The sequence below is a fragment of the Rhinolophus hipposideros genome (assembly GCF_964194185.1).
Source record: "Rhinolophus hipposideros genome assembly, chromosome: 14".
In the NCBI taxonomy this organism is placed as follows: domain Eukaryota; kingdom Metazoa; phylum Chordata; class Mammalia; order Chiroptera; family Rhinolophidae; genus Rhinolophus; species Rhinolophus hipposideros.
Genome location: NC_138060.1, coordinates 59,965,737 through 59,977,820, shown reverse-complemented (window position 1 = coordinate 59,977,820; position 12,084 = coordinate 59,965,737). Strand labels below are relative to the sequence as shown.

Sequence of the window (12,084 nt, the reverse complement as noted above, 5' to 3'; positions counted from 1 at the left end):
GTGACAATATGTAGAAAACTTATGGATTAAACAGGTTTAATGGAGTCTATGCAAGAAAATATTTTCTCAATTGAATTTACAATTGTTGGTATAACTCTGATTAAAATATTTGTATTTTCAGAGTTAAAACATCTGCTTGGTTAAAAAATAATAGGGATCAAAACTTTTTCTAGGTAAAATCCAGCTATTGTCTAGATATGTTGGTCTTGATGTTCAGAAACAGCCAGCTGGGAGATGTTTTTGTGAATCACTATTTTCCCAGCTGCTTAGGCTTTTCTTTTCTTATTTTTCCTTCCCTTCCCTTCCCTTCCCCTTTCTTTCTTTTCTTTTTTTTAAATGAAAATGTAGCTCATAAAGATTTATAGAAGAAAGGTATCCAGTGTGGTGTGCCCACAGTGTAGGGAAAAATTGTAAAAGACTTTGAAATGCACCAAAAGATGATTGAGTGTATTCAATGGACAACAAGGTGGTTGGTATCTAGCTGACCCCTCCTGGTAATGGCATTTTAAAGGCATTCTGACCTTTCATTGTCTTTGAGCAATTTTACTGCTCTGTAGATTGTAGATAATGATAGAAATGCAAATTACTTGTCCATAGACATGCAAATTATGTTCCCCCTTCTAACCCCTTCCAGCAAAAAGCTAGTTTTACACCTATTTGTAAATTAATTTCAGCATTACTGATCTATATCAGTGTGGTACTTGAAATTCTCATTTTAACTGGTTGTAACATCTTACCAATGCCCAATGCCCTCACTGAGTTAACTAAAATCTTTAATACAGGTTCATTTTATCTGTATGACAGTCATGATTATGATTTCTTTGAACACTTCTCCATTTACAACAGATAAACGATCTTCTTGGAGAAAGAATCAATTGGCTCATGTTTTCATGTTGTTTTTTTTTAAAGATTTTATTGGGGTGGGGGAACAGGACTTTATTGAGGAACACTATGTACTTCCACGACTTTTTTCCAAGTCAAGTTGTTGTCCTTTCAGTCTGAGTTGTGAAGGGCACCATTCAGCTTCAAGTTGTTCTTTCAGTCATAGTTGTGGAGGGCGCAGCTCAGCTCCAGGTCCAGTTGCTGTTGCTAGTTGCAGAGGGCACAGCCCACCATCCCTTGCGGGACTCGAGGAGTCGAACTGGCAAACTTGTGGTTGAGAGCCCACTGACCCGTGTGGGAATCGAACCGGTAGCTTTCGGAGGTAGGAGCAAGGAGCTCCAACCGCCTGAGCCATGGGGCCGCCTTTCATGTTTTTTGGAGGACAATTAGGCAGTTATCTCGAGAGCCTAAAAATGCATATACTGGTATATACTTATACATTAATACATACTTGTTGGATAAAAATTTGGCAATATTTTAAAAATGTAATTGTGTATACCAGAGGCGTACCATAAACACATTTTGTTCAAATGCAAATTTTAATTACTATCATTTTGTTTTAAAATTATTATTACAGGCATATCTAGTTTTATTGCACTTTGCTTTATTACACTTCACAGATATTGCATTTTTATAAATTGAAGGTTTGTGGCCATACTGCATCAAGTCTGTCAGCATCAATTTTTCAATAGCATTTTCTCACTTCGTGTCCCTGTGTTACATTTTGGTAATTCTTACAATATTTCAAACTTTTTCGTTACTAATATATTTGTTATAGTGATCTGTGATCAGTGATCTGTGATGTTACTATTGCAATTGTTTTGGGGCAGCATGAACCGTGCTTTCAGAAGACAGTGAACTTAACTGATAAATGTTGTGTGTGTCTGACTGTTCCTTGGACCAGCTGTTTCCCCTGACAGACGACAGACAGCTGTCGTGTGTCCTAGAGCTTCTTTATTCCCTGAGACACAATAATATTGAAATTAGGCCAACAAACAACTCCACAACAACTCTTCCCTAAGTGTTCAAGGGAAGAGGCACATGTGTCTGACTTTAAATCAAAAGCTAGAGATGATTAAGCTTAGTGAAGAATGCATGTTGAAAGCCAAGACAGTCGGAATGCTAGGCCTCTTGTACCAATTAGCCAAGTTGTGAATGCAAAGGAAAAGTTCTTGAATGGAACTAAAAGTGCGATTCCAGTAAACACACAAATGATAAGAAAATGAAAGAGCCTTTTTGCTGATGTGGAGAAAGTTTTAGTGGTCAGGATAGAAGATCAAACTAGCCACAACATTCCCTTAAGCTAAAGCCTAGTCCAGAGCAAGGCCCTAATTCTCTTCAGTTCTATGAAGCCTAAGAGAGGTGAGAAAGCTGCAGAAGAAAAGTCTGAAGTTACCAGAGGTTAGTTCATGAGGTTTAAGGAAAGAAGCCGCCTCCATAACATAAAAGTGTGAGGTGAATCAGCAATCCTTGGCCTTCCTAATCGTGTCTCTTTTATCTTTTGATTGTGCATTTCCCTTGTTACCCATTTATTTTGTTGTTTTCTATCAACCAATTCTATAGCTTGCTGCATTTCTTTCATTAGGATAATTGTGCCTACTTTGCTTCTGAGAGTTAAGTGCTGTCGCCTGACTTCTATTATTTTGGACCCTCTGCGGAAGCCTGGTTAGCCTTAGCCTACAAAGACCAACTACCACTAAGCTTTTCCTTGATGCTGCTAGTGCCTCTCTCACAGGTACCTCCTCGACTGCTTTGATATGTGGAGTGTCCTCTGGGGTCTCCCACGGAACAGAGTCCATGTAGAGAGGTCCATGTAGAGAGTCCATTGAGAGAACGGTCAATGGGTTAAATACAAGTGGATTTAACACAAGATGGAAGTGTACTCCATGTGATAAGGGGACAACAGGCACAAACCCCACAGTCCCAAAGGCAAAGTCTCCTGACTGAAACAGGAAAGTACGTCCTTCCAGGGCTTTCCTTATGGGCTGAGCTGACCACAGGGCAGCATCAGGACAATTTTAGGTTGTCATTAAGTGGCTGGTAGGAGTATCCAAGGGTCATAACTCAGACTAAGACTCCGTTGGATGAATCAGAATTATTTTGATGATTCTTATGCTTACACTTTTATGAGGTCAATCTATCAATTGTCTTAGGTTCAACTACTTGAGAAGGAAGGCAATACTGAAAACGGAATCACAATTGCCACTTGAAGTTGATGAACTGAAAAAAAGTAACTCAGAGAGACCCTGTGGTTTGTTTACTTGGACCATACACCCCTGAACACATCGGCGTCTAGCTCAGAGCCTCCTCACATCCTGCGGTCTCTTCATGGCCAGGAAGCTGTTCTAGGACGCATCTCCAGACCCAAAATGGCCATGGCTCGTCCAATTCTGTTCTTTGCGCTCCACCTCCTGTGTGACACTGGACGCTGGCCTGACACCACTGTCTGCAGGCTAGACCTCTCTCCCTCTAGTGGATTCTGTGGGGCTCCATCACACCCCCTCCCCAGAACCGATGCACCCACCCTTCAGCTGCCGGAAATATTAGCTTATGAGTTTATGGATGCACCTTTCACTAGAAACCGCCCTCAGCTACAGGGAATTGCCTGTCCAGGCTATGCCCCCTCCAAGGGCCAGCCCAGAGCTGGCTGACGTGGAGATATAAAAGCCCACTCTCCGTTTCACAACTTGAATCAACTCTGAGGGGCCACCCCAGCTCCAGATCTGCTTGTGGGATTATCAGAGACCTCATCTGCAACCTCAGGGGTGTCGATTCTTCCTCTGCCCAGTTCTGCCTTCCCCACCCGCTGACAGTTGTGTCTACTGAGCACGTTCTCTAACGTTTGTTGAACTCTCTGCAGCTCACAGTGTGTTTCAAGGGAAGCCAAATGAAGACATCCTACTGGAAGTCAGGCCTGTGCTTGCTGTAGCACCACAGAAAACAAGCAAACCCATCGACCCACCAGGAGGTGGGGGGTTGTGTTCAGCCAGGACTGGTCCGTCACTAATAGGGTCATTTTGGGAACGTTCCTTGACCTCTTGGGTTCCCAATTTTAGAACATGAGCAAAAAAGACAGGCTGTCTCTGTTAGTCACAAAGGTTGTAGAAAGTGCAATCCTACCATACATAAATATAATAGTATCGACCAATATAGTATAGACATATATGCATACACACACTATATTCATATATATACATGTTTAACATAAATACATACAAGAAAGCTGTAAGCCATGTTCTTCATTGTCAAAAAAGGGAGTTTAAAATATGGAAAGGGAGAAAATTGGAAGAATGCTGTGGTATTTGATTACAATTAGAGGATTCAGTGTGAACTACTCACGAGTGTCAACGTATAGATATGTATATTTATATATATAACATATACAAATATTACATGTAGACATAGAAATAAATGATGTAGATGTATTCACATCTATATGTGTGTATAGGGGACACACACACACACGTACACACACTCATACATTCCCTAGCTCTGTGCACTGAGAGGGCCTTGAGCAGTAACACCCCAACAGCAATGCACCCAGATCTAGTACCAAGTACCAAGATCTTGGCTTTTAAATAGCATCCTCCACCAAAACAATCAAAACTCCTTGGCTGTGACAAGAAAAATTATGAGGTGAGCTTGAAATAATTTATGTCAGAAAGCAAGGAAGTGCTCAAGGAATGATATAGTTCTTCTCAAAAGGACACAGAAGACGGTTGAAGAGGATTTCACTTGTTAAATCTGATAATTTGAGATTAAGAAAAAAAATGATCTCTTCAATTTGATCTATACATTTAACACAATTATTATCAAAATCCAGCAGACTTTTTTTGCAAAAATCGACAAGCTGATCCTAAAATTTATATGGAAATACAAAGGACCCAGAATAGTCAAAACAATTTTTAAAAAGAACAAAGTTGGAGGATTCACACTTCTCAATTTAAAAGTTACTGTAAGGGGGGTGACCAGTTAGCTCAGTTGATTAGAGCGTGGTACTGGTAGCACCAAGATTGCCAGTCCGATCCCTGCATAGGCCACTGTGAGCCACTGCGAGCTGCGCCCTCAAAAAAAAAAAAAAAGTTACTATAAGGGAAGAGAGGAGGGAGGTTGGGGGAACTGGGTGAAAAAAAATTACTTAAGGGAGAGATTGGGAAAAGTTTCTGTAAAGGGCTAGATAGCAAGTATGTTAGGCTTTGTGGACTGTAGAGCTTCTGTCACAACTATCCAATTCTGTTTTTAGTATATTCACACTGTTGTGCAATCGTCACCACAATCTAATTTTAGAGCATTTTGTCACTTCCTAAAAAAGCCTTGTACCTATTAGCAGTCACTCCCTATTTTCCCACTCCATGTCTCCCAGCCATGGGCAACCACTACTCTACTTTCTATATTTTCTGTAGATTTGCTTGTTCTGGACATCTCAACTAAATGGAACCACACAATATGTGGTTTTTTGTGACTGGCTTCTATCACTTAGCATAATATTTTCAAGGTTAATTTTTGTTGTAGCATGTATCAGTATTTCATTCCTTTCTGTAGCTGAATAATATTCCATTGTATGAATATACCGTAATTTTTTAGCCATTCATCAGTTGATGGACACTTGGATTGTTTCCATTTTTTGGCTATTATGAATAGTGCTATTATGAACAAAGCACAAGTTTTTATGTAGACACATTTTCATTTCTCTTGGGTATATACATAGGAGTGGAATTGCTGGGTCGAATAGTAGCTCTATTAGGTTTAATCCTTTGAGTAGCTGCCAGACTGTTTTCCAAAGCAGCTGTCCCATTTTATCTTCCCTGAGTAGTGCATAAGGGTACCACTTTCACATGTTAAACCCCGCTTGTTATTTTCTGTCTTTTTTATGATAGGCATCCTAGCGGGTATGAAGTAGTATCTCATTGTGGTTTTGATTTGTATCTCTCTATTGAATAATGATGTTAAGCATCTTTTCATGTGCTTATTGGACATTTTTATACCTCCTTTGGAAAAATGTCTATTCACATCCTTTGCCCATTTTTAATGGGTCATTTATGCTTTTATTATTGAGTTGTAAGAGTTCTTTTATAGTCTAGATATATGCCCCTTATCAGGTAAATGAGTTGCACCTATTTTCTCCTGTATATGGGTTCAGTTTCTTGATGGTGTCCATTGAAGCACAAAATCTTTGAATTTTGATGAAGTCCAATGTATTTCTTTTTTTCATTTGTTACTTGTGTTTTGGTATCAGACCTAAGAAACCATTGCCAAATATATGGTCATGAAGATTTACCCCTGTATTTTCTCCTAAGAGTTCTACAGTTTTAGCTCTTACATTTAGGCCTTTGGTACATTTGAGTTAATTTTGGGAGGTAGTAATACAAATTCATTTTTTGTATGTGGATATGCAATTGTCCCATTATCACTGCCAGAGTTAGTAGACTATCATACTTCGTTCTGTGGCCCAGTTTCCAAGGCTTTGTGATTTTTGTTTTTTGCATCAAAAATTCAGTCTAAAGTTGAATTTAGTCATCGTAAGCATCAACATGATATCACAAATTTTCTACCAATTGTACAAAATGTCCCCTCAGGCCAGTTTTAAACTAGGCTCATGCAATAAAATGAACATTTCACATGAAAGCTTTTGTGTAGGTGTGCCCAAGCTGTCAAATTCAATAAACAGGACCAAATGCCTTAAGAATTGAAGACTTAAGTTTCCATCAGGCTGTCTCTACAGAGGTTCCAAACAAATAAAATAGTGAAATCTGAAAAAACCATGTTTTTTGTTTTTTTTTTTACATCAACCAAGAAAGAGTGATACTAAGTAATCTGCAAGAGTGTCAAGGCTGATTCAGTTCATTATAGCACTGATTCCGAGGGGCGGGTGCCAACTGTATTTGCTCTTGGAGGATAAATGGTACCTTGAGCTCTGGCAATGAACCACAGGGTCTTTGGTTGATGGGAGAAGGTGGGGAGTAGTTCTGAGGTGGAAGAGTGTGGGATTTGCAGAGAGAATGGTATAGAGGGCAGTTGAACTTATAAAGGCATGCTGGGAGAGGTGGGGGAAGGGCTCAAATGCCTGGCTGAAGAAATATGAAGGTGTTGTTAAGAAAAATTAATTGGAAACAAGATTAAAAGGTAGGTGGCAGGCACTTTCAATGCCATACTGGGAATTAAGGGGACTTCTCTTCCAAGAAATCTACTGTATTTACCAATATTTTTGCTCTTTCTATTGGGCTTTAATTCTTCCTGATAATTCTAAGTTTCCATCTTTCACTTCTGTTATATTTCAAGAACATTCTTTAGCAATTACTATAGGTTTAGTGCTGAGAAATGTAACCAGAACAGTTGCCTACATGACTAACCTCTGATAAAAGCTTCAGATCCTGGGACTAGAGTGGGCTTTCTTGGGCAGAGACATTTCACCTGTTCCTGTAGTTTATGCTACAGTGTATCCTCTGTGGCTCTAGGAGGGGAAAGACCTGAAAGTCCAAAGTTCTCTGGACTTTGCTTGATGCACATTTTTGTTCTGTTGCTCTTGCTCTGTATCTTTTGCTGTTTATAAGCCTTAGCTGTGAATATGGCCAGCTATTAAGTCTTGTAAATCATTCTAGTGAACCATCTAACTTGAGAATAATCATGAGACTCCTGAAAGAATTAAAATCGGCTAATCTTATATCCAACCACATCGATGTTAACCTTTTATCAGAGCTAATCGTTTGCCAGTTGATTTTCTTAAATTTTCTAGATAGAGGATCATATGGTCTGCAGAAAATGTGTAATCTTTTCCTCTTCCTCTCTATTTATAGGTTTTAATTAATTAATCTGCTAGGCCTTCTAGTACAATACTTTTAGCAGTATAGTTATCTTATTTATATTTTTAATGGGAAAGTTCCCAACGTTCTATCATTAATTATGATGTTTGCCATAATTTTCTAATAAACATTTTCATATTAAAGAAATTTCCTACTCCTAATTGACTAAGGGTACTTATCAGTAATGAGTGTTAAACCTCATTAATATTTTTTAAATTGTGATAATCATATGAATTTTTCTTCTCTAATGAAGCAGACTGGCACCTTTTTTTTAGGCATAGATATTTGACTACCCCTTATTTACTTTGTGGTTATTCAAGCTTTCTGATTCTTCTTGATCCCAGTTTGGGAATTCTTATTTTTTCAAGAATACCATCCACTGTCTTTTTCTTTGTTTTTCTTTGTTTCATTAAAATTTTTGTTTTAACTTTAAAGGAAATAGCCAAGAACAACTGGTAATACTAATGATTTTTCAAAAAAATATTCTTTTATATGGACATATTAAAATAAACATTTAAATAATAACATTGCTAACATTAATAATTATAAGTGGTCTTTGTCTCAACATTAAATAATTACCTGCTTCCTCTATGCCACATCTTACATACAGGCTTTCCTCCTTCAATTATAAAATATATATTGCATAGAACTCTCTTTGAGGTACTGCATTAAATGTGATTCTTATACACTTGGTTGGAATATCAATAAATTTGGTATCCATCTATGCAGACATCTCTAGGCTTCTTTTTAGCTGTCTGACCAGGATATTGTGTAGATATATTCCCCAAATGGTAACAACAGTATTTCCCACCCAGTGCTCTTCCAGAATCTCACCACTCCCTCATTAAGAGGTGGAGTTATGTTCCCTCCCCTTGGTGGACCTTGAGATAGCTTAAACTAATAGAGTATAGTGGAAGTAAATGCTATGTGACTTCTAAGGCTAGGTCATAAAAGGCAATACAGCTCTCATTTGGCTCTTTCTCAACATGAGGGAGCCACTTTGGAAAGGGATCTGTTAGCTCTCAGAAGAGCTCTCCCAGCTGCTGCCATGTGGAGCAGAGACAAACTTTCTCTGCCTGAGTCCCCACCAGACTGAAAATTTGTGAGCACAATAAATGACTGTTAAGCCACTGTGTTATTATATAGCAATTGATAACTGACACAAGGATAAATCTGAAAAGCACTGAGAGTGGAAGCATACTGCTTCTGAACTTTGTTCATTTTAAAAGCTTTCTTCTCATGGCTTCCATGAGATCACACTCTCTGATTTGTTCGTAACTTGACCTTTGTCCCTTTGCTGGTTTATCATTCTTTATGACCTACAAAGATTAATGTTCCCAAATGCTCAATCCTGGGCCCTGTCCTTTTAGCTGCCCTTTTTTCCCTAGGAGATCTCATACAGTCCTATAGCTTTAAATATCACTTGTATACCGAGGACTCCAAAAATTATACCTCCTTATGAGGAGCATTCCCCCTAAATTCCTATCAGTATTTTGAACTGCCCACTTAATAGCTCCATTTGAATGTTTAGCAGGCTTCTCCGCCTTAATTTTTCAATGTGGAATTATTAATCCAACATCCCCTAACCTATTTCTCCCCTAGTCTCCATAAATCTCCACCAATCAGTTGTAGAGGTAAAAAACTTAGGATTCATCTTTGAATCCTTTTTTATCTCACCCTCCACATCCAAACCATTAGCAATATTAACAGACTAGTGTGTCCCTTTCTGTACCTTTCTCATTATTCAGACATAGTTACACAAGCACTTATATTAATATGCACATTTATGGCTTTTGGTTTACCTGAAAGACTCCAAATGCATATTACTCTGGAACTTACTTTTTCCAATTACATCACTATGTTAGTAGACACAGATTCAACTCTATTTCCCCCCCCTAATTTCTTAATGGATCTCTAAATGTATAGAAACATCTGTGTGTGTGTGTGTGTGTGTGTGTGTGTGTGTACTGTGTTTCCCCGAAAATAAGACCTAACAGGAAAACAAGCCCTAGCATGATTTTTGAGGATGACATCCCCTGAACATAAGCCCTAATGCGTTTTTTGGAGCCAAAATTAGTGTAAGACCCGGTCTTATTTTCGGCGAAACAAGGTTTGTATAATAGACTATTACTCAGCCATAAAAAAGAATGAAATCTTGCCATTTGCAACAATATGGATGTACCTAGAGGGTATTTATGCTAAGTAAGTCAAACATAGAAAGAAAAATACCACGATTTCACTTACATGTGGAATCTAAAACCAAAATAAACTCGCAGAGAACACATTGTCGCCAGGTGGAAGGGGGGTTGAGGGCATGGGCAAAAAAGATGAAAGGAATTAAGAAGTATAAATTGCCAGTTATAAAAATAGTCATGGGGATGTAAAGTACAGCATAGGGAATATAGTCAACAATATCATAATAACTGTGTGTCAGATGGACATCAGACTTATGGGGTGATCACTTAAGATATATAAACATCTAATCACTCTGTTGCACACCTAAAACTAATATAATATCTTATGTCAGCTGTAATTGAAAATTAAATTTAAAAAGTTTCTCTAGTTTGCATATCTAAAAGTGTAATTGTTGGGCTGTGGGGTATGCTTATATTCAATGTTATTAGGTAATGCCAAATTGTTTTCCAAAGCCATTGTCCCACTAACTGTATTGTGCCTTAATTCCCTAAAAACATCTTTTCAAATGTTTTTTGGCCATTAATTTTCCTCTTCTGTGATATTTACCAATTTTAAAAATTGGGTTGTCTTGTTCTACTGATTTGCATGAGTTCTTTATATATTCCATATTAATGTTGTCCAATAGAAATAAAATACAAGTCACAAATGTAACTTAAAATGTTCTAGTAGTCACATTTAAAAAAGTGAGAACAGGGCATTTCCGGCGCCAGGTAGACGGTCGCCAATGAAGTTCATCCCCTTCGTGACCTCGGACCGCAGCAAAAATCGCAAACGCCACTTCAATGCCCCCTCACATGTGCGCCGGAAGATCATGTCGTCCCCGCTCTCCAAGGAGCTGCGGCAGAAGTACAACGTCCGCTCCATGCCCATCCGCAAGGACGACGAGGTCCAGGTGGTTCGAGGACACTACAAAGGTCAGCAGATCGGCAAGGTAGTCCTGGTTTACAGAAAGAAGTACGTCATTTATATCGAGCGGGTGCAGCGTGAGAAGGCTAACGGCACAACTGTCCACGTGGGCATTCACCCGAGCAAGGTGGTTATCACCAGGCTCAAATTGGACAAAGACCGGAAAAAAATTCTTGAACGCAAAGCCAAATCTCGACAAGTTGGAAAAGAGAAAGGCAAATATAAGGAAGAACTTATTGAGAAAACGCAGGAATAGATATTAATATAACCTGTTGTCTGTGCAACCCCAGCTTAACTGCAGATTTTTAGCCTGGTTTTGAAGGTATCTCTGGAATATTTGTTTCTTTCTTGTTTTGTTATTGATATGTGGCTCAATTGATATCTGTAAATCTACTTTTGCGATTTTGATTTATGAATAAAAATTGGAAATGTTTTCTAAAAATAAAGTGAGAATAGGCAAAATTAATTTTAATAGAATTTTTACTGAATACAATTTACTTAACCTAACTGTCACCATTTCAACATGTAATCAATAAAAAAAATTTTTAAATCTTTAAAATCTGGTCTTTTATACATGTAGCACATCTTAATTTGGTCTAGCTACATTTTAAGTACTCAAAAGCAACATGTGGTTAGCAGCTATTGTATTGGACAGTGTAACTCTAGATAGATACTTTGTTGTTGTTGTTAGTTATGTGTGTTGCACATTTTTCCTTCTAGTTTATGATCTCTCCTTTTCCTTTTTGTCCTGATGACAAAGTTTTAAGGGAGTTAAATTTTGCAATTGTTGGTTTGCACTTTGAATTTTAATATAATTTTCCCTATCACAAAGGCATGTCCCAAAGATAGTGTATTATTCTACACTGTATTCTAAGCCTTGTCAAATTTTGTTTTTTATATTGAAGTCTTTAATCTATCTGGAATTGGATTTTGGGTAAAATATGAAGTAGGGATTTCATTTCTACTTTCTCACAAGATGGAAAACCAATGGGATAACCTAGCTCCAATATTTTTGTGTTGGTGTTTTTGTAAATGGATGTTTTATTTACTTGTACTTTTTAACTTCTAACAGCTGGAGTTGTCCCATATGTATTAGCTTTTGATTGCTGCTGTAACAAATTACCACAAACTTAGAAGCCTAAGACAACACAAATTATCTTACAGTTCTGCACATCAGAAGTCGAGTACCGGTCTAACTGAACTGAAAAACAGTGTTGGCAGGCTGCAATTCTTTCTGGAGGCTCTAGGGGAAAGTATGTTTCCTGCTCATTTGGGTTGTCAGCAGAATTCAGTTCCCTGA

General features: G+C 38.1%; 1 protein-coding gene and 1 long non-coding RNA gene across 2 annotated transcripts in view; one reads left to right on the top strand and one right to left on the bottom strand.

Moving 5' to 3' along the window:
- Positions 1 to 12,084, bottom strand: part of LOC308507755 — a 39,227-nt gene that overhangs the window by 20,915 nt on the left and 6,228 nt on the right. The window lies entirely within an intron of this gene.
- LOC308507754 (ribosomal protein uL24-like) lies at positions 10,475 to 11,165 on the top strand. Its single transcript, XM_081073228.1, has one exon. It carries the CDS (start codon positions 10,603 to 10,605, stop codon positions 11,038 to 11,040), a length of 438 nt encoding a protein of 145 aa, XP_080929354.1. The 5' UTR covers positions 10,475 to 10,602; the 3' UTR covers positions 11,041 to 11,165.